The 26488-nt window shown below is 51.2% G+C and overlaps 1 protein-coding gene across 1 annotated transcript; it reads left to right on the top strand.

The window, feature by feature from the left end:
• Positions 1-247: 247 nt before the first annotated feature.
• On the top strand, positions 248-25748 carry NOVA2 (NOVA alternative splicing regulator 2). Its single transcript, XM_057535090.1, has 4 exons — positions 248-411; positions 9236-9379; positions 14578-14744; positions 24318-25748. Exons 1-4 carry the CDS (start codon positions 327-329, stop codon positions 25398-25400), a joined length of 1479 nt encoding a protein of 492 aa, XP_057391073.1. The 5' UTR covers positions 248-326; the 3' UTR covers positions 25401-25748.
• The last annotated feature ends 740 nt before the right edge of the window (positions 25749-26488 follow it).

Below are 26488 nucleotides of genomic sequence, written 5' to 3'. Positions count from 1 at the left end.
GCCCCCCAGAAGCAGCTCCCTCCCTCCTCCCCTCTCCGGGGTTCCCCCTCCCCCATCCCTCCGCCACCGCCCCCTCCCCCTCCCACATCCCCTTCCCTCCCCCTCCCTCTCCCCCGTCCCCCGCCCCCCCCACCATGAGGATGATGGCCGCCGGCGCGGTGCACGGCCTCTTCACGGCCTCCGCGGCCCCGCAGCCGCCGCCGCCCCCGCCGCCGCCGCCGCCGCAACCCCAGCCTCCCCAGCAGCCGTCGCCGCCGCCACAGCAGCCGCCGCCGCCGCCGCCGCAGCCGCCGCAGCAGCAGCAGCCGCCGCCCCAGGCCCCCCCCATGGAGCCCGAGGCCCCGGATTCCCGCAAGAGGCCCCTCGAAACGCCCCCCGAGGTGGTCTGCACCAAGCGCAGCAACACGGGAGGTGAGAAAGGGCTGCGGCTCCGGGGGGGGGGGAGCGGGCAGGGGGCCGCGCCTTTCTCTAGCCTCCTCCCCCCCCAAATGGCAGGTGCAAGGGCTCTGGGGAGGGGAAGGGCGCCCCTCCCTAGACTGGGGAACGGAGAGGGGAGTTGGGGAGGGAACAGGACCCCTTCTCCCTCTCGCCGCGGCCCTGGGCTGGGAGCTTTGTCTGCGTTGAGAGGGCTTGGGGGGGAGGGGGTGGTAAGTGTCCTTGGGGGCGCGCAAAGGATGGGGGGCGTGGGTGCCTCCGAGCGGGTGTCTCTGTGTCCTTGAGGGGTGTGTGATGTGACCCTTTCGGGGCAGGGGTGTTCCCGGGCTGGCGTGTCCTGGCGGGGGGAGGGGAAGGAGCTGAGGAGGCCTGTGGACCCGGAGCTTCCCAGCCTCCCTCCCTGGGGATGTCCTGAGCAAGGGTTGTCCCGGAGGGAGGCATGTGTGGGCCATGGGCGGGATTTTGCGTGGGGACAAGCTAGGTGGGTGTGTTGGGTGACATGGAGGAAAGGGTGGGTGTGTAAAGCTCAGTGAGAGAATGTGTGGCTGGGACAGGTGTGTGTGTGTGTTCGTGTGTGCGTGTGAGCCCTGTAAGGCCTGGATGTGTGACATTAGGGATCATGGATATGACAGAAAGGAGGGTGTGTGTGTGTGTGTGTGTGTGTAAGAGATGAGAGGGGCTGGGCTCCGTGTTTGAGACCCTCATAGGGGTATATGTGACAAGTGCGTGCATGTCACTCCAGAGGGGACTGTGGCACAGTGTGACACATGAGTGAGGGTGTGTGTGACATGCAAGGGGGTGTGTGTGGGCTGCCGAATGGGCCGGCTCTGGGTGTGAGCCATGAGAGGCTGTGTGGATCAGAGGATGGCAGTTCAGTGTGTGTGACACAGGCGTGTCCCGGGTGGGGTGGGACCAGGAGAAGCTGGTGAGGGTATATGACAAGAAAAGAGTGTGGGCGTGACTCCAGAGAGGCTGTGGCTGGGTGTGACACACGGAGGTGTGCAACGGTGACATCAGAGGGGGTGTGTGCAACAAGGGAAGGTGGGTGTATGACAGGGGAGAGACTGGGGCTCTGTGGTGAAATTCACGAGGGTGTGTAACAAGGAAAGGGAAGGATGGGGGCCCATGTGACAGGGAGCAGGAACGTGTGCATGTGACACCCAAGGGGTGGGAAAAGGGAAGGTGTGTGTGTGACACCCAAGTGTGTGTATATGTGTAACAGGGGGCTGCGTGTGAAATGGTTGGTGTGGGGATGATTCTGTGTGTGTATGACAAGGGAGTGTGTGTGTGTGTTTGTGTGATGGCTGCATGTTTGACAACACAGAAGGGGTGTGTGTGTCAGACAAGAGGGACCCTCACTGTGTGTGTGTGAAGAGGTATGTGTACCAGAGAATAAAAGCCAAGCTGGGAACTCTAGATGTATGTCTACCCTTGAGGTAGGGTTTGTCAGGGGACTCAGAGCCCAGACCGTTAGCTCCCTGGAACGAGGGAGACCCCAGAGCAGACAAGCCCCTCCCAGCGGTCACCTTGGCCAAAATCTCCGCTTCCTCTGGCCTTTTCCTCCGGATGGGAAAGGGATGGCCTCGGCCAGAGCGCACTCTTCCCACTCTATCAGGCATTGTAGTGGGTGGGGTGGGGACCTCCCACCTCCTCTCCTTGGATGAACAGGAGCCGAGTCTCTTCCTCCCATCCCAGCCCCCTGCCACCCCTGGCCAGGTGCGATAGGAAATGGGGGAACCCCTGGCTGCCTGTGAGGGTGTCCAGCAGAAATTGGAGGAAAGGGAAGTTGGGGGAGGGGTGGGAGGGAGTTTCCTGTCCTTCTTCCTGCTCCCCCGCCCCCAGCCCACACATGAATGTGTCCCTGCCACATCCTTGCCTCCTTCCTGCCTCACTGCCATTCCCAGTCCCAGGAAGGGTCGGGTACCCAGGCGGTCCCTGAACCCAGCCTGGAGGTCCAGCCCCACCCCTGCTGGGGGGGAGGGGAGGAGGTCTCATCCTTCTCTTAAAGGGGCTGAGATGCTCAAAATCTGAGCACGCAGAGCAGAGCAGAGCAGAGCAGCACCACCTAACTGTGACGCTGCCAGGACGGTCAGGTCCAGGTGCTTGGCACCTACTACGAGTCAGGCTCTGAGATACGGGTTAATGTCCCAGTACAACCCTCCGGGGAGATGATTTGAGCTGCTTTTTCAGATGAGGAAAACTGAGGCTTAGCGAAATGAAGCCACTAGCCCGGACTCACACAGCTCATAAGTGGGGAAGCTGGGATCTCTCCAGCCCTGGGCTGCCTGGTTCCAGAGCTCATGTGCTCGGCCACTGTGCATCCTGCCGCCTTCAGCTGTGGGGAAACTAGGGTGAGCCCTTAGGGACCCTCTCCTCCAGACTCTTCCCAGGGGAAACTGAGGCCCAGAGATGCGAAAGGACAGTCCTCCATTTGCAGAAACCCTCAGGGCCAGAGCTGGGCAACCGTCCAGGACTTTCGTCTCAAAATTGACGGCTCCTTCCAATAATATTTTCATGTCTGTGGGACACTGGGTCAACCTCACGCCTTTTCTGGGCTTCAGCGTCACCATCTGCCAAATGGGGAAATAACAATAGTTACAGATGACAGCAGCTACCAGTATTCTTGCTTACTGCCTTACATGCAATATTTCATTTAATTCTCCCTACTTTCTATGATGTGATACTACTAATAATAAATAAATAATAATAATAAATTATAACAATGGCTGACAGTTATGGTTCCACAGTGCACCAAAAGTATTAGGGAAAACACTGGGCACGGACCAATCATTTAATAATCCTTACAGTCTGATTATGTTACCCATCTTATAGGTGACACACTGAGGCACAGAGAGGTTAATTTACTTGCCCAAGGTCAGTCAGCTAATAAGAGGCAGAGCCAGGATTTGAACTCAGGAGGCTGGCTCCATTGGATGGGTAGACTCTATAGTGAACCCCAGTTTCAGGCAAGCAAACCAAGGCTCAGAGGGGTAAGGGACTTTCTAGGGTGTCACAGCAAGTCGTGCCAGCCTGGGCAGATTGAACTCCTACCCATGGTGCCAGCCTAGGGGCTGATAGAGGAGACGGTGGCTGTTGCAACTGGCTTCTGGGCATTGTGACTGGCAGGCAGACACGGTTGGGAAGGAGATGAGGCGCTAAGGACAGGAGGGCTTGAATGAAGAGGTTGGATGGAAGCTCCAGTTGGGAACTCACTGGAGAAACAAATAATCCCAGTCTGGTGGCACGGTAACAAAGAGTGTCTCCCTTGAGTACAGATGATAACTCTTTTTTCTTTCTTTGGCCACGCCGTGTGGCTTGCGGGATCTCAGTTCCCTGACCAGTGAAAGCGTCCAGTCCTAACCACTGGACCGCCAGGGAATCCCCACAGACGATAACTCTTCAGGTGCTACTAGAATGGCCCCCATACTCCTGACTGTATTCCCACCTCTGTCAGCCCCATGTACACAGAAACAGCAACTCCCCACCGCACACACACACTGCACACCCCAAATGTAGCTTACACCAGCCAGGCCTTGCTCCCAAGATCCTCGATGGTTAACACAAAGTCAGTATCACCAAGGTTAAGAGCCCTAGAATGAGAGCTTCCAGGGTTCATCTCATCGCTGTCATGTGCTTGGTGTGGGACCCTCGGGTGAGTTCTTTCACTGCTCTGAGCCCCAGTGTCCTCATCTGGAAAATGGGAACTGTTAAGATGCACCTCCACCTCTCCAGGCTGTTGTGTGGGTTCAGTGAGATTGTACGTGAAGCACACGGCATCAGGCCTGGCAGATAGTAAGCACTCAATAAACAATAGCTATTATTATTACTATTATTATCATCATCATTATTATTGCTACGGAGAATGTCACATTCCTGATTTACCATCCAATGGTGATTCGCCCCAAGGAAATCATACCCCATCCACCTGTCTCTCACTTGGAGGCAATGTCACAACTCAAAGACAGTTGTATTACATTTCTCACATAGACAGGCAGCACCGTCATTCACAGAAAGATGTCACCCACCCAACATCCCATCCCTCCTCAGGGATCCCACTCCCAACCACACCCCTGCCATCTTGTCTTCCGCCAGCGACATCCTCACGCACTCCCAACGACAATATCAACATCCCACCCCAGCCTCCTCATACCTCCACAGGACACACCGATACTTCCACCCCCCGACCCCCAGACAAGAGCAGGTACCATGAGTGCAACACTCCAACTTTGGTTCCCCCCGAAATATACTGTCACCAAAACAACACCTCTGCCGCATCCAATTCTGCCCCCTCTCCCGGATCCAAGCCACCTTTCGGGATCAACTCTCAGTATAAAGTGCCACTCTTCCCATAGCACCCCAAATCTTCTGGGTAGGTTAACATTATTTATGGAGGTAGGGGAGTATTGGTTACTTTTTGGAAACCTTTATACGCATTCCTGAGGAGGTTGGACACAAAAGGGAAGGGAAGACCAGAGACTCAGAATGACTAGAAAGTGGGAAGGCAGCTAGATCCCAAGGTGGAAATATTGAAATCGCAGCAGAGGGGAACCAGGAGCGCTGAAGTTGGCATCTTCATTTGCTGTCCTGTGTGGAGGGAGCTGCCTGGACCCCAAAGGAAAAGCGAAGGGAAGGGTGGGTGGGTGGAAAGTTCTGGCATCTAGATTTTGCTTTGGTAGAAGAAAGTACTTTTTCACAGGCAGAGCCTTGGTTTTTCAAACAGGGTGGGATGTATGAGGTCTGGGGACTCCGGGTTTAGCTGAGGTCACGTGTCTGCCCTTTGCTACAAGGCAGGCTGGCAGATAAAGGCCTGGCTTCTTCCTGGAGGAGGTGGGCTTCCCACGGTGGGAGATGCAGAAGATTCTGAAGAAGAGCAGAGCAGACTGTGGGCTGCCATGGGGACTCCTGGGGCTTAGAGTTCTGAGCTTCTACAGGCGAGAGGTCTCAGCTGGTCACTCTCTGTAGGACCCTGGCCTCTGAGGAGGGGCCTCCAAACTTCCACTAGTCTGATATAAGGACTGCCAAGCGCCCACAAGTTTGTCCACGGACAAATTTTTTGGAGGATCATTTTTAGTTTATATCAGTGTGCTTTGGGAGGAAAAAATATAACCAGCCCTTCAAACTCGGACTATTAGCAATGATTTTTTAAATGTCCTCTTTAAATAGATGCATTTACATTTTAAGAGGGAGTGGACTTAAAGGGCATGGACTGTCTGTCTTGTTCCCTGCTATGTCCCCAGGATCTAAAACAAGGCCTGGCACGTAGCAGATGCTCAGGAAGGATTTGTTGGAACGAGGGAGGGAAGAGGGAGAGAAGAAGCAAAGAAATAATAGTACAGGGGGATACAACAAGGGCCAAATTCAGGAAGAGAGTTACAGAGATGCTGGGAGGGTGAGTGGAAGCAGAGCCTCGTTTCTATCAGTGAGAAGACATTCCTCCTCCAAAAAGCGGGGAGAAGCCTGGGGAAAGGTGATGAAGGAAGTGGGGTCTCCCCTCCTCCTATTTCCTAACAAAACCCCAAACCTTGGAGGCTCATTTCCCCATTTTCCAGTAAGTCTCTCTGACATAGAGCACTTACTGTGTACCAGACACTGTGATAAGAACTTTACCTGTGTTCAAGAAATAGGTAATATTAATAACGATGATGATGATATCTGACATTTCTCAAGTGGTCTGTGTGACCGAGACCCTCCTAAGTACTTTACAGTTTAGCATTTCATTAATGATAATAACTCCAGGAACTAGCGTTCTCCTGTCCCCATTTTACAGATGAGAAAACAGAGGCCCAAAGAGGTGAGGAGACTCGCCCAAGGCCACACAACCCATCAGTGGCAAAAGTTGTACTCAGTCTAGGGCTGTTTCTGCCATTTCATTCGGAGATTCTCAGACAAAACCTGAGGAAGTGTGAAGGAGGGGAGTGGGGGGCGTCCCCAGTTTTCTTCCGAGCAGACGATTACCTTCCATCTTCAAGAGGGAAGCTGGGGAAGTGGCTCTGGCTGGAGAAAAGATGGGGAATGAAATCAAAGAAGGAAAGAGGACAGAGTTCTAGTGAGAACACCTTCCCATCTTTCTGAACCTTCCAAAGATGGAGAACTGGCCCCCCATCTCTGTGTCAGGTTGAGGGGCAGGGCTGGCAAGGGGCCACCTCTGTGAGCCCAGGGAAGGAAGTAATTTGGGGGGGGGAGGGTGTCAGGATGATTGATGGAAAGGCACCCTGGGGGGCTAATTACCTAATAGGCTTAGTGGTCTGATTAGGCAAGTTTAAGAGGATTGCCTTGGGCTAAAGGAAACCCCTTAATTCTGGACCCCTCCCCATGCCTGCAAAGCCACATCCAGCCCTCATACCTCCATCTTCACACATCAGGGAACCCAGAACTTTCAATCTTAAGGGACCAGGTGGAGATGGGCATGACTCCCAGACCCCCAGTCCTGCCCCCACTTTTATTTTAAATTTTAAAATTTTTGGCCGCACGGTGCGGCATGCGGGATCTTAGTTCCCCCACCAGGGATCAAACCCGCAGCCCCTGCAGTGGAAGCGCAGAGTCTTAACCACTGGACCGCCAGGGAAGTCCCACCCTGCCCCCACATTCAACAGAGCAGTTTCTCTTTTATCTGCTCTGGATGTTGGAGTTTCACGGGAGACATTGAAAATAGCTTTCCTTTGCTTAAAAGAAAAAGTTGAAAAACCAGTGGGGGATAATGGCCTAAGACCTTAAGCTTTGGAAGCAAAATGGCCTGGCTCGTCCCTTCCTTTTCCCAGTGTTTATTGCATGCCTACCAAGCGCTGGGCGCTGCATGAGTCCATGGACACAAGGGCAAGCTTCAGTGACGTGGCCCACACTGGATGACTGTGGTACATCGTTCCGAAGGCATGAGACAGAGGGATCCTTCCCCTCCTCAGGGTTCCAGGAAAGCCTCCAAGAAGGGACATTTGAGGGGGCACCTGAAGGACAAGAGTAATTCACTGAGGGAGGGGAGTTCCAGGCAAAGAGAATGTGCAAAGGCCCTGAGGTAGGAGGGAGGAGGGAAGTTTGAGGAACAAAAAGGAAAATGTGTCTAGTGCACCTGGAGGAAGATGAGGGTGTGCGGCTGGAAATGTGGACGGGGCCAAATCACAAAGTAACTTAGACTCAGAAAGTTCCCGAATGTCTACCCTGGGGGCGACAGTTTGGTTAGAAGGTGGGAAAGGTTAGGCACTTGCCTTGAGACTGCATTAACAAAGGGCTTTACACGTGACCAAGAAAACTGGTCCATAACAAAGAATGACCAAAGCCCCATAAAGGGTCCCTGGTGCCACTTCACCACCTCTAGGTCTTTGAGTCTGTCCTGGAGCACATTGGTCTTTAGCCACCAGCAGGGGAAAGTGTTAAGCATGGGTGGGCGAAAAATGAATCAGAGTTGCATTTGAATCTCAACCCAGCAACTGTCTTGGTGCCCTTGGGCCGGTACCTTCACAGCTCTGTGCCGCTCTGTGCCTAAGTTTCTCCTTATGTAAAAATGGAGCTCATTCTACCCACCTCAGTGGGCGGTTGTGAGGAATGGATGAGATCAAGCTGGCAAAGCACTCAGCAGAGCACCGGGTCAGCAGTGAGTGTTAGAACCTCTCCAGAGTTCAGCCCTCCTCTCCCCTCCCGCTTCGCTGCTTCCACCAGTCAAACCACCATCACTTCCTGCCTGGACCATTGCAGTTGCCTCTTGCTCTTCCACCCATGCTTGTCACAGTCTGCTCACCTCATGGGCATCAGAGGGATCTTCTTAAAATCTAAGACAGATCACATCCCTCCTCTGCTCAGAGCCTTCCCGTAGCTCTCATCTCACTTGGAATAAAAACCACCTTGGTCCACAAGCCTGAACACTCCACCACTATCTCCAACCCTCTCAGCCCTCATTTCCTCTGACTCTCCTCCTCTCTCACTCAGCCCCAGCAACACTGGCCACCTCTCTCTCACTCAAACAACGCAGGCATAACCCCATCCCAGGGCCTTTGCACTTGCTCTTCTTTCACATAGCCCCATAGTTCTGTTCCCTCCTCCACAGCCCGGAAACAGTGTATCATAATGGTTCAGAGTATGGACTCTGGAGCCAGGTGGGGTTCAGATCTCAGCCCTGCCACCTACTAGCTATGTGAACGGGAGCAATTTCTTCACCTTTGTTTACTTATCTGTAGAATGGGTTTTTTTTTAAAGTACCTCCCTCATAGCATCAGTGTGAAAATGAAAAAAACTCGTATTTGTAAATTACTTGGAACAGAGTCTAGCGCATATTAGGTGCTATAGAAATGTTTGATGAACAAAGAATGCCGCATTCTTGGGGAAGGCTTTCCTGGCCATCGGATCTGACAATGCAGCACCTACACTCCCCTTCCTCTTTCCTGCCTCTTTTTGTTTTTTTAGTACTTACCACCACCCGACAACGTAAAACACACTGTCTGTCTCCCCCCTCTAGAAGAGTGTAGCTCTGTGAGCTCTTGGCTGAATCACCAAAACTCTTTTGGCCTTATTTGCCTTATTTGCGAAATCAGGGAGCTTTGTCTGTTTTCTTCATGGCTGTTTCACTAGAACGGCGCCAAGCACGTAGCAGGTGCTCAGGAATTATTTGTGGAATGAATGAATAAATGAGCGAATGAAGATCATGACGTGTTTTATTTTCCTACTGCTATTCTCTTGGTCATTGCTCCTCTGTGTTACTACTGTGATCCCAGTGGTTTCCTAGCCCAGCCCATGCCAGTGCCTCCCTGGAGGTACCGTCCAAAGGTGAAGACCCCTCTCCCCTGACTCCCCTCCCCTCTGTGTGCCCCTGCAGAGGAAGGCGAATACTTCCTGAAGGTGCTGATCCCCAGCTACGCGGCGGGCTCCATCATTGGCAAGGGCGGGCAGACCATCGTGCAGCTGCAGAAGGAGACGGGAGCTACCATCAAGCTCTCCAAGTCCAAAGACTTCTATCCGGGTGAGCCCCAGCCCAGCCCTCTTCCTCTGGCCTCCCATCCCTCCCACCTGGGCCCTCTAGGAGGGGGAAGCGCTGCCCTAGGGGCAGTGAGAGTGGTAGGGGGCCTCCCCTCCCCCTAAGGGGACAGAGCTGCCCTCGGCCCCAGGGGCCAGGCCTGAGCAGATGGGGGTGGGGGCAGGGCAAGACAATAGGGCTGCTGCATATTCATGAGCTCATTTGCATGATGTGCTGGCAGATGTGCCCCTTCCCACACACCTGCCCCTTTGGGTCAGTTGGAGGAGCTGGGGTGGGGGGCCAAGGAGGCAGGCGTTAGGGTGTCCCTCAGGGCTTGGGGGGCCAGCCATGCATGTTACATAGACCCTCACTCTTTCCCTTTGGATTCCTCTGTCACCCCATCTTGCCCCAATCTGAGTCGCACTGGTTTTCCATCTGTGTCATTCTTTATGTGTCTCTCATTCTGTTTCTGACTTTCCCATCTCTTGTTCCCTTAGGCTCCATTCCCATCGGCTTCTCTCTGTCTCCTCCTGCTCTGCTTTCTGCTCTGTCTCTCTGGTTCCGTCTGGACATCCCCCATCTCTGTTCTCTTAGCCTCCCAGCCAGTCTGTGTGTCTTGGCTTTTTCCTCTTCCTCCCCTCCTCTTCCCTTCCCTTTCTGTCTTCCCATCTCTCTCCCCATCTTTTCCTTTTCCCCCACCTCTCTTATTCTCACATATTTCTCTCTCTTCCTCTCCCCACTCTCTCTGTTCAGTCACCCATTCAACCAGTAGTTGGTAGCGCCCCTCAATGGGGTCATTCTTTGCCGGCATTGCCCCTTATTTCTTTCTGCCCCTGCTTGCCCATCTCTCCCTTTACATTTCTCTTTTTCTCCTAAGTCTCAGCTCCCTCGTGTTTTTTTTCTTCCCCTCTCTCCAAAATCAGCCCCTTTTCTGCCTCTCCTCCAGCTCTATCGCCCTTCCTTCAATCATAAATTTTTCCAGGCCCCTCCACTCTCTGTAATCTCCCTCAATATTTCTCACCCCTTCATATATCCCTCCCAAGACCTATGCCTGAGTTTTGACATCTAGGAATCCAGGGAAGGCCCCCTGAACTGCATCTCTGGTCCAGTGCCGGTTCTAGTGCATCCTTAATCCCCTTGGATTTTTTAGGTCAAACACCAGAGCTGGAGCTGAGGGTCAGGACAAATTCATATTCTCTCTCTCTCTCTCTCTCTCTCTCTCTTTCTCTGTGTGTCTCTCTTTCTCTCTCTCTCTCCTCCCTCCACCCCCCTGCCTCCCATCTCACTAAGCAGCTTTGGCAAGAGGTTTAGAGAACAGTCCAGGGAACCTGGCACAACCCCCTTTTCTCTTCCTCCCTGGCCCAGTTTCCCCCTCACTCCTCTAGCCCACAAGATACGGATGAGACCTCTGCTTGGGACTTTCATCCAAGGACACTTGGTTCCTTGCCCCTGGATCACATTCTGTGACATAACGCATGTCATTCCCTCTCAACTCAGTGACACATCCCACTGGCCAGGCAGCCTAGAACCCCAGAGGATGGGACAGTCATTGCCTCTCTCCTGGGCCAAACACTGTTCAAACAAGCAGCGTGAGCCAGCGTCTCTCCCCAGCCCCTGGATGTGCAGCCAGCCCTGCTCCCCACCCCCGAATTGGAACTTCCAGATCATACAGCATATGCTGGCTCCTGGCTCAGAGATGCAGGGCACAGCTCCCTACATCCTGGTCTTGTCCCTAGGACTTCCCAGGACCCACAGGAACATAAGAAATGGAGATGCTACTGCTCAAGCATGTGTTCCTCTGCTCCTGGCTGATACCTTTCATTCATTCATTCAACATATATTCTCTGAGCATCTTCTCTATGCCAGCACCGGACTGGACCGGGATGGGGACATAAGCAGTGACTGTGACACCCCAGCCTAGCCCTCCCGGATCTCACATCCCAGTAAGGGGGATAAACCGAACACCATTGATGACCTAGAGTGGTCAGGGCTGGGACAGGGAAACCCAGAGGATGGAGGGAGCCCCAGACAGGGCACCCGACCCAGCCTGAGGAGATCAGGAAGGGCTTCCTGGAGGAGGAGGCCAGAATAATAAGAGTGAGCTAGGTAAGGAGCAGTGAAGGGTGCTTCAGGGAGATGAAAGAGCATGTTCAAAGCCTGGGAAGTGGGGGTTAGTTTGTTCAGTGTGGCTGGTGAAAGGACAGGTGAAAACTGATAATAGAGAAATTGAAAGGGTCCTCTGGGCCTAGTTGGTTCTGTCACACACACACACACACACACACACACACACACAGATGTGTCTACTCCATGAAACAAAAACCTACCTGGCTTTTATCCAAAGGGAGGGGTAGAACACCCAAAGGGTGTCCCCTCCTTGATACGGAAACCCCAAGCCCCAGATTCAATCCCTCCAGGTCATCCATGGAGAAACTTAGACCCAGAGGAGGCAGGTACCTGCCCAAAGCCACACAGTCTTCCGTGTAGCTCACCAGACATTCTAGTGATTCTGAAACTCCTCCTGATTTTGAGGAGCTGCCTGAAGCCCTGGACCCTAGCCCCAGAAGAAAATCGGACACATACGCTTTTTAAATTTTTTTAGTGATTTATAACATCTCTGCAGCCAAGTGCAAAATCTTAAGTGACTACTTAATAAATTCATACATATTCTTTTTTACCATCAAAAATACAAAAGCAGAATTGCCATCATTGTATGCCTCTCCCCACCACACACACACACTCTCCACCCACCCCAAATTTAGCCCAGGGTGGCTCAGTGGTTAAAAGCCCAGACTCTGAAGCCAGACACCTGGGTTCAAAACCCTGATCTTTCACTACTGGCTGAGTGAACTTGGACAAATCCCAGACCTCTGTGCCTTAGTGTCCTTAGCAGCAAATCAAGAATAATAATATTGCCTGCCTCATGTATTAAAGTGAACAAATACATATAAAGTGCTTAGAATGATGCCTGGTGATTGGTGTTATGTAAGCACCAGCTGTTATTATTAGATATTCTTTCAGGGTTTAACTGAGTCTCCCGAAGCCCCTGCGGACCCTGGTGAAGAACTACAAGTCTGTGAGATCACAGACTCCCTGAGCTGGAAGGAAGCCTCCCAGAGATGGAGAGCTGGGCCACTTCAGTCAGGCTCTCCCTGGGGCCACCCCACCCCCCAGTTCCCACCCTGACCCACACCCTTTCCTATTTACACCCAGACGGAGGCAGCCTGCACGCTGACTCACGCTTGGCTCAGACCAAGCCATTGTTCTGGGGTGGAGGGGAGTAAGTGAGGAACAGCGGCCCAAAGGAGATGGGGGATGTCGTCTATACCAGTGACCCAAGACAGTGACACTCAGACACATGGCGAGACTCGCTTGCCAGGCTGAGGGATGGCAAGCAAGGGGTCAGGGTGGTAACACTAGCGTGCCACACTGGAATGCCCACAGGACGCCGGACACTCACCCCCACGTGTCCCAGACACACAGGCACACGGAGCCTGGCGCACACTCAGGACCTTTTCCAGACCCAGGGAGTTTACTGGCCCTGCAGACAGAGTCCCACCCAGGAAGAGACACACACACACACCCCACACACCTAATCTGTCCAAATCAGCCGGGCACTCACAGCTTCACCCAGGCCAGGCTTGGTGGAGTCTTCTTTGTCTGGCTGTAATTCAGACACTCAGACACACACACAAATACATCAGTCCTCCAAACAGTCTTACATACTGACCCCTGGGGCTGCCTGTTGGTCTCTTTCTCTTCCTCATGTTCACACACATCAGTCACAGAGTCTTGCCTGTTTCCTGTACACGCACCCTTACACATATACGTGCATTCCACATACCACTCATCCAAGTAGTCTTTTGAACACCTAGGGGTGTCTGGATATCTCTTTCCTTTACACACACACACACACACACACACACAGAGTCATACAATCTCCAAGTGCTATACATTCATCATACAGCCTCAGTGCCACTTCCTGGGATTCTTTGTTTCTACTCTCAAACCCTCGGGCACACCCAGCTCAGTCTCACAAATAGTGTACATAACCTTGAACGGCACAGCGACACCCAAAGTCTTTCCCCCCACACAAGAGTACACACAAACGTCTTTACTGGAATCACTGTGTCACACAGTCTGTTTATATCTGTGTCTCTCCTGCTCTTTCTTTTACACACACACACACACACACACACACACACACACACACATAAAGATAATTGAGCCAGTCCTGCCCGAGTATACACATGCACACACACACCACTCACCCAGACAGCCTCACAGATGTACTCACACTGGTCAGTCAGTGTTACCCAGAGTCTCTCTCCCATATACATGTATCCCAGCATCACCCAGAATTAGTGTCTCTTCTCCCTGCTGCCCACCCCCAATACACACATACAAATAGTAAGGATGCCCAGGTCAGAACCACAGCCAATATCTGGAGAATCGCCAGCAAAGGCACCCACCTCACCCTGCTTTCTCCATCCCCCTGTCTCCACTCTTCCATGAGTTGCCTTTGCCCCACTCTGCTCTCCCCTCTCCACAGCCTTGCCCTCCCCCACCCCTCAGCCCTCCATCTGGTGGGTCCAGGCAGGCACTCAGGCCTCTCTGCTGTCTCCCCCATCCCCCAGCCCTTCCCCATCCTCTCCAAAAGCCCAGAGGCCGTCGCTGCAGGCTTTCAGGGGTTGCCATGGCAACGGGGCCTCATCCCTAGTCCCCCTGGGGGTGGGCTGAGGACCCGGCCAGCCACACCGATAAGGGGGTTCCAGTTACTGTGGCAACCATTGCAGGCCTGAGCTCTCGGCTTCTAGAAGGTGGGGAGGGGGGAGTGAGTGAATGGTTGCCAAAGCAACCGAGAGAGCCAGCAAGGACTGGGAAGAGGCAGCTGAGCCCTGTCTCCCTTGCCCAGGGCTGCTGTGGGCATAGCAAAGTACTTAAGCATCATTCTTCCATCCTCTGGGGTTGTTTTAAGGGAGGGAGAGGAAGTGCAGATAATAAAACAGGGATTCCACTCATTCTCCCAGCTACCCATCATGGTCTGGCAGCCCATACCAGCTTGCCCAGGCTTACCAAGTGACCTGGGGCCAGTGAGGTCCACTCTCTGGACCTCAGTCTTCTCCTTCCATTAAGTGGGGCCTGTTTCTCAAGAATGCTCCCCTTCCTGTCTGATGAGTGTGCCCTCTCTCTTCTTTGCTCAACAGGAACCACAGAGCGAGTATGCCTGGTACAGGGCACGGCAGAGGCCTTGAATGCTGTGCACAGCTTTATTGCCGAGAAGGTCCGAGAAATCCCACAAGCGATGACCAAGCCCGAGGTGGTCAATATCCTTCAACCCCAAACCACAATGAATCCTGACAGAGCCAAGCAGGTTAGCAGGGGCAGAGGCTGAGTTTCTGTAAAGCTGGTGGGGTTTGAGAGAAAACACTTCTTCCACGTCACTGGATTGCGATGGGGGCTCAATGGGATAATGGCTATAAAACATTTACCAGTCAGATACATGGTAGTGGTTAGTATTATCGTTAGAGAGTCAGCCTAAGGACTCCAGACCTCTTAGAGTGATTTGATTCAGAAAGAGAGTGAAGGTCTGGGAGAATCTGGCCCAGACCCCCTTACTTATTCCTCCTTCCTAGGATTCTCCAGATCCTCTTCTCTCTTCCACATCTTCCCATTGTCTCTCAAAACCACCTGCTTCCCACTTCCTGTTCTCACCGGAAGTAACCTCAGTGACACCCCCATCCATAGGCAGAAAATTTTAGAAACAGCCTCAGGTACTCCCTCTCTCTATTAATTACTGAATAGGACTAGCCACCATTTTGGGGAAAAGGTGTTTCATTGGGCGGGGGCGGGTCCCTCTCCTACACAGCCCTCTCAAGGAGGGATGGAAGGAGGAGGGCAGAGCCTCTCTGTTGCCTCAGTTACCGGGAAGCCGTGGTGTAGGGGAGTGGCAAGGAGCTGACCAATCGCTTCCTGGGCCTCTCCCGTTGCCAAGACCACCATGCACACCAGGCAGGTGGGCTTGCTGCAAAGCCCCTGGCAGCACGGTCCTGACTGCGTAGAGGGCCGAGGAGGAAGAGAGCACGGGGTTGGCTGCAGTAAACTCCCCGTTTTCTCTCCCCTTCTCCGCTCCCGTATACATGTGCACACGATGCACAGGGGCGAGATGACCCGGGCAGGCGGACAGGCCACTTGTGAGGGTTCCTTAACGTCTGCCTAAAAGCAAAGACAAGAGAGAGGGCCTCGGTAAAAGGGAGCTGGAATTCCCTGGAATTCTTTTTGCCCTGAGGTGGGGGAGACCACGGGTCTGAGTTTCTCTGAGCTCGTGGGGAAACAGTGGGCAGAAAGCTCTGGAAGAATGCTTCGGAGCGGAGCGTTCCCCCCAAAGACTGCGGGCTTGGGGCTTGGAGCGCGGCTGCTGTCCTTGGTGCTGAAGCAGCTCTGCTCCTCGCGCCCTGCCAGGCCTCTCCCAAATCCCTTTCCACCAGCAGGCCACAGCTTACCCACAGTTTACAGGAAGGCGAGGATATTGCCTCTTCCCTCCGCCTTGGTCGTGGCCACTAGGGGCTCAGGGTTCATCAAGAGTTTGTACATGTTGCAGGGAAAATGGGGTCAGCACCATCTGTACCCGAGCCTGCCTCTCCACCACCTAAGCCACAGGAACTGTGAAATAGCGGAGTCGAAAGGTTACAGAACCAGGACTTTTTCCTCTGCCTTATTACTCCGGGGCTCCAAAGAATGAGAGAGAAAATGGCTGAAGGCTCAGGCTCTGGAATCAGATGTTGAGTTGAATTTTCCTCTGATACTTCTTACCTGTGTGACCTTGAGCAGGTGACTTGATTTCTCCATGTAAAATGAGATTTATTATGGTACCTACTTAAGGGTGGTGGCTAGTGGTCATTAACATTCTATGCCTAATGCATAGAAAGTTCTCAAACAATGTTCGCCGTTGTCGTTACTATGGGATTTTTGAGTCAGGAGGCAGGTCTATTCCCTTTCTGCCTTGGACTTGCTGTGTTGCTCTGTGTCTTTTTCCCTTCTGTATGCCTCAGTTTCCCTTTCTTTTCAGTGGGGAAGCTGGGCCAAACCAGGGCTTATAAATTGAAATGCCTCCAGGATTCAGAAAGGGAACATGAAGGATTGAGGACTGCGGACTCAACATAGAGATATCATGCCATCCCTAAAGGGGGCAGCTGCTATTCAGCTTCACTTGATTCTTGCCATTTGGGAATGGGGACAGAGTATTACCGCATCTTCCCCATTTTTCCAGAGAAGTCAAAAATATTTTAAATCAACTGATTTTTCAATGTTGGCTCAGTTTTTAAAACACTGTGTGGCTGTGGGCTGGCTATGGGCTGACCATCACCAGTTTGCCACCTCTGGGCTAGACCGGTGATTCTCAGCCCTGACTGGTATCTGAGTCATCTGGGTAGCTTAAAAACACAGATTCCTGAGTCGTGGCCTAGAGCCACTGAATCAGAGTTTCTGGGGAGAAGGCGTGGGGATCTGAACGTGGACTCTGGCCTGGGATCAGATCCTGGCTCTACTGGTCACTATCTGTGTGACCTTAAGCAAGTTACTTAACCTCTCTGTGCCTCCGTTTTCCAATCTATAAAGTGTGATAATAACAGTACCTACCTTGTAGGGTTGTTGCTAAACTTACGTAAGTTACTATATGAAAGTATTTAGAAAAGTGCCTGGCACATGGTAAGCACTGTTAACGGCTGCTGCTGTTATTGTTGTTGTTGTTATTATTATTTTTAAATCTCCAGACTTGCAAACTTCTGAGGCAGATGGTCTCTGAGGTCTCTCTGGCTCTAAGACACCTACAATTCTATGGCTCTGAGATTCCAAGATTCTAGACATGTATTATTCTAACAGTCTACTGTTCTAACATCTAAGATTCTGTAGAACTGCATGTGCAGATGTAAGCTGCTGTGGTCTTGCAATCTGGGCCTATCACGAAGGCAGCTACTGTTTTCTGAGGGCTTCCCATGTGCCAGGCACTAAGGGATCATTTTAGTCATTGAATATTCTCCATAATTGTATAGAGTAGCTGTGGTTATGTCAATGTCAGAGATGAGGAAACGGAAGCACAGAGAGGTGAAGTCATTTGCTTTCACCATTTCTTGGCGAACACAGTTCCTTGGATGAAAAGGTTCCATCCTTCCCCCATTGCTCTGAAATGCTGTATCACATACTAAATACCTCTTTACCCTTAGGCCTGGTTTGGTACATTTTTCTGTTCTATCCCCTTGACTTGTCAGACTTCTTTTTTTCCAATGATTTCTTTAAAATAACAGCTGTATTGAGATATAATTCACATACCGTAAAGTTCACCATTTTAAAGTGTGTAGTTCAGTGGTTTCAGTATATTCACAAAGTTGTGCATTGATCACCACTATCTAATTCTAAAACATTTTCACCACTCCAAAAAAAGCCCCATAGCCATTAACAGTAATTTTCCATTCCGCCAGTGCCTCTGCCCCAGCCCCTTGCCACCATTAATCTACTTTTAGTGTCTATGGATTTCCCTATTCTGAATAGTTTATATAGATTGAATGATATTTCTGTGGCATTTTGAGTCTGGCTTCTTTCCCTTACCATAATGTCTTCAAGATTCATCCGTACTGGGAATTCCCTGGCGGTCCAGTGGTTAGGACTCCACGCTTTCACTGCCGAGGGCACGGGCTCAGTCCCTGGTCAGGGAACTAAGATCCCCACAAGCCGCGTGATGCGGCCAAAAAAAAAAATTAAAAAAAAGATTCATCCATACTGTAGCGTATAGCAAAACTTCATTCCTTTTTATGGCCAAATAATATTTCACTGTATGGATATACCACATTTTGTCTATTCATCAATTGATAGAAATTTGGGGTGTTTCTACTTTTTAGCTATTATGGATAATGCTGCTAATGAACATATGTGCGGATGTATGTTTTCAGTTCTCTTGGGTATATACCTAGGGTGGAATTTGTAGGTCATATGATAAATCTACGTTTAACTTTTTGAAGAACCGCCAGACTGTTTTCCAAAGTGGCTGTACCACAGATGTGGGATTTAAATCCAGGTCCGCCCATTGGGATAACAATGACAACCACCATTTCATGTGTACCCACTATGGGCACATATTAATTGCCTGCTCTCATGGCATCCAATGCTTGGCACATAGTAGGTGCTCAGCAAATGTTGCTTGTTTGAATGAATGGGTGATGACATGCCCGTGGGGACCAAGCAGAAACATGACTGAGGGGAGGTAGTCTGGTATAACCTGGCAGAGGTAGGCACTATGTGTCATCTGAAGGGCAGCCATACTCAGTTCTGGCTAATTGTGGCCATGCTTGAATTTCAAGCTCACCATTTCATGCATGATCTCTATTAGACCTCACAGTAATCCTATGGAAGAGGTATGAATATCCCCATTTTATGGAAGAGAAAACTGAGTTTCCAAAAGATTAGGTCCTTTGCCCAGAATCAGCGGCGGAGCCAGGATCTGAACCTGAGCAGGTGCCTCCAGAGTCCAGGGCAGCTTGTCAGGGATTTGTGTGCAACAGACTGCAAACTGGTAGTCTGGCTGCTACACAGTGGTTCTTAGACGTTTTGAAGTAGTTACCAACATTTAAAAACTAGGACGGGGCTTCCCTGGTGGCGCAGTGGTTAAGAATCCACCTGCTAATGCAGGGGACACGGGTTCGAGCCCTGGTCCGGGAAGATCCCACATAAAAAAATTAAAAAAAAAAAAAAAACTAGGACGCTTCACATTTTACAAGTCAGAATTGCCAGTTAATCTATAAAACTCATATCAGGCTGAATTTGAATATCACACACACACAGAGACCACCCCCCCCACCAGGTGAGATGCACCTGGCTGCCTCCGCCCAGCCCCGTTCCTGCGTGGTCCTTTGGGCATTTCATCATCCATTCTTTCATCCATCCATTCATCCACCCACTCTTGGCTGAGTATGTGCCAGGCATTCCTCTAGGCACCGAGAACCCAGCAGTAAACAATACAGACACAAATCTCTACCCTTGCGGATCTTAAATTCTTCCCTGGAGAATCAGAAAATAAGTAAATAAATAAAATGTATAGGATGTCAGAGAGTGAAAAGTATTATGAAGAAAAGACAGAGAAAAAGGAAAGGAAGTATTGGGGCCTTTATTTCTCTTAACTTTTTATTTGGAAAATGTTTAAAGAACGTTACAGTGAACTCCCTATACACTGCACTTAGATTCACCAATTGTTAACACATGTTTTATCTCTACACACACACACACACACACACACACACACACATGTTGGTTTTTTGTTTGTTTTTTTGTTGATCTATTTGAAAATAAGTTGTAGATCTCATGACTCTTCACCTCTAAATACTTCAGTGTGTACCTCCCAAGAACAAGGAGAGTCTCCTATGTTATTATATTACTATTATCACACCTATAAAAATTAACACTGAATTCATAATATTTAATAAAAAGTCCGTATTCAGATTACCCCAAAATATCTTTTATATCTATAAAGTATTTTTTATTAAAGATTCAGTCAATGTTCATGCGTTGCATTTGGTTGTTATACCTCCTTAGTCTCTTTTAATCTAGCATAGTCTAGGATATATTTTTGCAGGTAGAGCCAACAGAATTGCTGATTGGATGTTGAGTGTAAAGGAAAGAAAGGACTCCTAAGGGTTGGGACTGAGTACTGCAAGGATGCGTTTCCATGTGCTGAAATGAGGAACACCATGGCAGAAACACATTTGAGGAGGAAGATGAGGAGTTCCATTTTGGATTTTAAGTTTGAGGTGTCCACTCAACATCATACTAGAGATGTGAGGTTAGCAGTTGTGAGTCTGGAGGTATCCATGCTGGAGATGTAAAATAAACACAGACAAGCTTTGATAATCAGGTGGTCAGGGAAGGCCTTTCTGGGGAGGTGCATTTGTGCAGTGAATGAAGAGAGGGGCGAGCCATCTTTTCTGGGGAAAAGCATTCCAGGTGAGGGAACAGCAGGTGCAAAGTCCCTGAGTCTGGGCAGAGCTTGGCAAGTTGGAGGAACAGCAGGGAGTCTGGTGTGTCTGCAGTGGAGTCAGCAAGAGGGAGGGAAGAGTGAAGTCAGGGAGATCAACAGGGAACAGAGCATGTCAGAGCAGTGGTTCTCAGCCCTGTTTGCTTGTTTGAAGGGAACCAATGTCCCCTTTCTCCTACAAATATTTTCCTATGCCCACTTTACTCTCTGAAATTATATATATAATATGTCTGTTTGTATAAATAAAAAACATATCTGGGGCTTCCCTGGTGGCACAGTGGTTAAGAATTCGCCTGCCAATGCAGGGGACACGGGTTTGATCCCTGGTCCGGGAAGATCCCACATGCCGCGGAGCAACTAAGGCTGTGTGCCACAACTACTGAGCCTACGCTCTAGAGCTCGTGAGCCACAACTACTGAGCCCGCGTGCTACAACTACTGAAGCCCACGTGCCTAGAGCCTGTGCTCCACAACAAGAGAAGCCACCACAATGAGAAGCCCGTGCCCCTCAAGGAAGAGTAGCCCTGGCTCGCCGCAACTAGAGAAAGCCCACGCAGCAACGAAGACCCAACGCAGACAAAAATAAATAAATAAATAAATTTATTTTTTAAAAAATCTACATCTATAAGATTTCTTAAAATTTATTTATTTTATTTATTTATTTTTGGCTGCGTTGGGTCTTTGTTGCTGCGCAGGCTTTCTCTAGTTGCGGCGAGCTGGGGCTTCTCATTGGGGAGCACAGGCTCTACGCACGTGAGCTTCAGTAGTTGTGGCTCGCGGGCTCTAGAGCTTAGGCTCAGTAGTTGTGGCGCACGAGCTTAGTTGCTCCGTGGCATGTGGGATCTTCCCGGACCAGGGCTCGAACCTGTTGTCCCCTGCATTGGCAGGCGGATTCCTAACCACTGCGCCACCAGGGAAGCCCTATATTTTAACAATTTTATTGAGATACAATTCACATAAATACATTTGACCCATTTAAAGTGTGCAGTTCAATGGCTTTATTATATTCAGAGTCCGGCATCCATCACCGCAATCAATTTTAGAATATTTCATTTCCTCAAAAGGAAACCTTGATCCCCTTAGCTAGCACCCCTCAATCCTCCCAGCTCTCCCCACCCCAGCCCTAAGCCACCACTAATCTACTTTGTCTCTATAGATTTGCCTATTCTGAACATTCATATAAATGGAATTATACAATATGTGGTCTGTTGTGCCTTACTTCGTTCACGCAGCATAATATTTTCTAGGCTCATCCATGTTGTAGCATGAATCAATCCTTCATTCATTTAAATTGATTGCCAAATAATATTCCATTGTACGGATGTACATTTTCTATATCCCATAAGACTTTCAAATAAAGGAGAGATGAAAGGAAGGTTATTTGTTATAAAATAAGGTGAATTTTAATATGTAAATACTCAGCCAGGGCCACAGTAGAATAAATAATGAAATAGTCAGCTGCTCACACCTAATGTGGCCTGAGTGAGACAGAGCGTAGTATTGGAGACTTAAATGATACAGGTGGCATTACTACGGAGGTCATGGTTTTCATTTTTTTAATTGAAGTATAGTTGATTTACAGTGTTGTGTTAATTTCTGCTGTACAGCAAAGTGATTCAGTTATACATATATATATATACATTCCCTTTTATAGTCTTTTCCATTATGGTTTATGACAGGATATTGAATATAGTTCCCTGTGCTATACAGTAGGACCTTTTTGTCTATCCATTCTGTATATAATAGCTTGCATGATGTCATGGTTTTCTAAAATGATGAACGACTCTTGGTAAAATTTAGAACAAAATAAAGTACAGTCTTCCCTTGATTTACCAATAGTTACATCCCTGGAAATTTCAGTAGATCTTAAAACCGTGCAAAAGAAAAAAATACTTGGTACTTACATGTATCATGGGGCTCAGTTCTGGCTGCGAGATTTATAAGCAGACTTCTCGCCAACATGAATGTCCAGGGGGACATTCAAAAGTTGTACAGGACCTGGGACTGTTCTTCATTGTGAGGAACTGACTCACATTACGGGGTGCAAACATCCCTGACCCTGCCCACTGAATGCCCGCATCTGCCCCCAGTCATTGCAGACAACCAAAACCACTCCCACAATTTTCCTAACACCCCCAGGGTCTCGCTTGGGGGTGGAAAGGAGAGGCAGAGATGAAAGCTTCAGAGGGTAGAATCCACAGGTCTGAGGGGACGTGAGAAGGATTGAGAAGGAGGAATTTGTGTGTAAAAATGCTCTTGGAGATGTGAAAGGAGACATTTGGTTTTGAAATATCTCCACTGGAATCAGGATTGATACGGGGGCTTCCCTGGTGGCGCAGTGGTTAAGAATCCACCTGCCAGTGCAGGGGACATGGGTTCGAGCCCTGGTCCGGGAAGATCCCACATACCACGGAACAGCTAAGCTCGTGCACCACAACTACTGAGCCTGCGCTCTACAGTCTGCATGCCACAACTACTGCGCCCACGTGCCACAGCTACTGAAGCCCGCACACCTAGAGCCTGTGCTCCGCAACAAGAGAAGTCACGGCAATGAGAAGCCCACGCACCGCAACGAAGAGTAGCACCCGCTCGCCGCAACTAAAAGAAAGCCCGCGCACAGCGACGAGGACCCAAAGCAGCCAAAACTAAAAAATAAATAAATTTATTAAAAAAAGATCCGATTTGTAGCTGCAAAGGATGGGCTGCTCTACAACTGAGAAGGGGGACCCTCATATGTAAGTGACCAATTTTCTCCATCTTCTCTGATGTAAACTTTTTTTAATCATCATTTTGCAGATAAGACAACTATAGTAGATTGCTAGAGCTGTCATAACAAAGTACCACGAACTGGGTGGCTTAAACAACAGAAACTCATTTTCTCACAATTCTGGAGGCTAGAAATCTGAACTCAAGGCATCGGCAGTGCTGGTTTCTTCTGAGGCCTCTGTCCTTGGCTTGTAGATAGCCACTGTCTCTCTGTCATTTTTTTGCGGGGCGGGGGGCCCGCGCCGCACAGCTTGCGAGATCTCAGTTCCCTGACCAGCGATTGAACCTGGGCCACGGCAGTGAAAGCCTGGAATCCTAACCACTAGGCCACCGGGGAGCTCCCCCTCTCTGTCTTCACATGGTCCTCCCCCTGTGTGTGTCTGTGTCCTAATCTCCTCTTCTTATAAGGACACCAACCATATTGGATTAGGGTCCACCCTAATGACCTCACTTAACCTTAAATGCCTCTTTAAAGACTCTGTCTCCATATACAATCATATTCTGAGGTATTAGGGGTTATGAGTTCACCATGTGAATTGGGGTGGGAGGGGACAGCAATTCAGCTCATAACAACAATGAAGAGCTTAAGCGAGGTGACCATGTCATAAGGTGGAAAGCACAATGGAGCAGGAATCCACGAGGCTGGATTTCAGTTCCTTCGCTGTCTGGGTGACCTTGGGGCAAGTCCCTTCACCTCTTAGGCCTCAAGTGGCTCATCTGCAAAGTGAGACTAATGATGCCTTTTCTGGGGCTGAGAGTCAGAGTACTTAATGATATAGAAGGACATGGGCACCAATGCAAGATCGGAGAGGGGTCCTGGAGGGCTCCCACTGGGTTAGTCATTCAGCTTCTAGGTGCCGGATGGAAGGGAGGTCCCAGATGGAGGGGAGGTCCCAGGGGTCCCAGGAACCGGGTGGCTGAGAGGCTACTAAGGAGAGATGGAGTACCAGCTCCTTTTTTTTTTACCAATGAATATGGAAATATTTCAATATTTCTAACCAGTAGAATCATACTGGTGCATATCAAGGGGGTGTGCTGGGCCTGATTTTGGACATTTGAGAGCCGGGGTGGGAAATGACTTGAGATGGCAAGTCTTAGACTAATGTTGCCCTTCAGTCTCCGATTACCCCCCTAAAGACCCTCCCTCTGGCTCCCCACACAGGCCAAGCTGATCGTCCCCAACAGCACGGCGGGCCTGATCATCGGCAAGGGGGGCGCAACAGTGAAAGCCGTGATGGAACAGTCGGGTGCTTGGGTGCAGCTGTCCCAGAAGCCGGAGGGCATCAACCTGCAGGAGCGCGTGGTGACGGTCAGCGGCGAACCGGAGCAGGTGCACAAGGCCGTGAGCGCCATCGTGCAGAAGGTACAGGAAGATCCCCAGAGCAGCAGCTGCCTGAATATCAGCTACGCCAACGTGGCTGGCCCTGTGGCCAACTCCAACCCCACCGGCTCGCCATACGCCAGCCCCGCTGATGTGCTGCCCGCCGCTGCCGCTGCCTCGGCCGCTGCTGCCTCTGGCCTGCTGGGCCCGGCGGGGTTGGCGGGCGTGGGAGCCTTTCCTGCCGCCCTGCCCGCCTTCTCGGGCACCGACCTGCTGGCCATCAGCACGGCGCTTAACACGCTGGCCAGTTACGGCTACAACACCAACTCCCTCGGCCTGGGCCTCAACTCGGCCGCAGCCTCTGGGGTCCTGGCCGCCGTGGCCGCCGGTGCCAACCCTGCCGCCGCCGCCGCTGCCAATCTCCTGGCATCCTACGCCGGTGAAGCAGGGGCCGGGCCAGCCGGCGGAGCTGCTCCACCTCCACCCCCGCCGCCTGGAGCCCTGGGGTCCTTCGCCTTGGCCGCGGCCGCCAACGGCTACCTCGGGGCCGGAGCGGGCGGCGGGGCGGGCGGAGGGGGTGGCCCGCTGGTGGCCGCTGCGGCCGCAGCGGGGGCGGCTGGGGGCTTCCTGACGGCGGAGAAGTTGGCGGCTGAGAGTGCCAAGGAGCTGGTGGAGATTGCGGTGCCTGAGAACCTGGTGGGAGCCATCCTGGGCAAGGGGGGCAAGACGTTGGTGGAGTACCAGGAGCTGACAGGCGCCCGCATCCAGATCTCCAAGAAGGGAGAGTTCCTGCCAGGCACGCGGAACCGGCGGGTCACTATCACGGGCAGCCCCGCGGCCACGCAAGCCGCTCAATACCTCATCAGCCAGCGGGTCACCTACGAGCAGGGAGTGAGGGCCTCAAACCCCCAGAAAGTGGGATGAGGCCTGTGGTGTGTGCTCCCACCCGGCTCCTGTCCCTCCTTTTCCTCCTCTCCTCCTCCCCCTCCCCCTCCCTGCCCCCCAACTCCTGACCTCAGCTCGGTAGAGTCCTGCTCCTCTTGGGATGGGGCTGGGGTAGGCCTGACTGCACCCCCCCTTTCTGGTAGTCATAGGCAGGATTGAGTGATGGCTGGGGATGGGGCCCAGAAGCTCCCTCCCCAGCCCTGAACTGACCCCTTCTTCCTTCCTCCCTATGCTTGACTGGGCCTGACCCTCCTCTCCCAGGGCCCAGGTCTGTGTGATATCTGTATATATTGCATTTTGTTGATTTTAATAGAAAACAAAGCGTTATTTTCTCTTTCTTTCCCTCCTTTTTTTCCCTTCCTTTGATAAGGATTCCCCCCCCCTTTATAAGTTTTTGTTTCCATATGGGAGGAGGGGAGGGAGCCTCTGGGTCACCTAGAAAGAGGGGCCGCCCCAAAACAACACCCCGCCTCTCCTGCTTTCAGCTCCGGATCTGAGGGACCTGATGGGAGCAGAGGTAGCAGAGGAGTCTGAGTTGAAGTGGGGCATTTGGAGCAGGGACCCCAGAGTTCCCAGATTTTCTCAGCTACTCTCCCCTCACTGAAGTTGCCCCTCCTAGGTGGGACTTTTCACTTTTTTGTTGTCAGGTTGTATGGGGGGAGGGGTGCGGTGCTGCTGGGACTGAGGCCGGCTCTGGGATTGGGCCAGTCCGGTGGGCAAGACTCTGGCACAAGGCTGGAACAACTTCCTGTGGCATCTCCTATGGTTTTTCCTAGAGTAATGGGCATGAAGGTCCCTGTTGTGCTGTCACTGAGTCAAGTACTTTCTGGGGTGCTTCTGGCACTCCCTATGATGTCACAGGAAGTAGTTCCCTGGAGGTCACTTCCTGTGATGATAGGAGAGACAGGTACTTCCTATGATGTCTCAATGAGCCTTCCTGGAAGGTTACTTCATGGTATCATGGGAGCGTGTACTTCCTGTGGTGTCTCCAGGTTACTTCCGATGATGTCATCGGGGTGAAGCATGCACTTCCTGTATCAGGCCATGGCCAGTCACTGATCCTCCTT

The sequence above is a fragment of the Balaenoptera acutorostrata genome, chromosome 19, assembly GCF_949987535.1.
Source record: "Balaenoptera acutorostrata chromosome 19, mBalAcu1.1, whole genome shotgun sequence".
Classification (NCBI taxonomy): domain Eukaryota; kingdom Metazoa; phylum Chordata; class Mammalia; order Artiodactyla; family Balaenopteridae; genus Balaenoptera; species Balaenoptera acutorostrata.
Note: the sequence above shows the minus strand (reverse complement) of the source record. Positions and strands in the feature narration are given on the sequence as shown.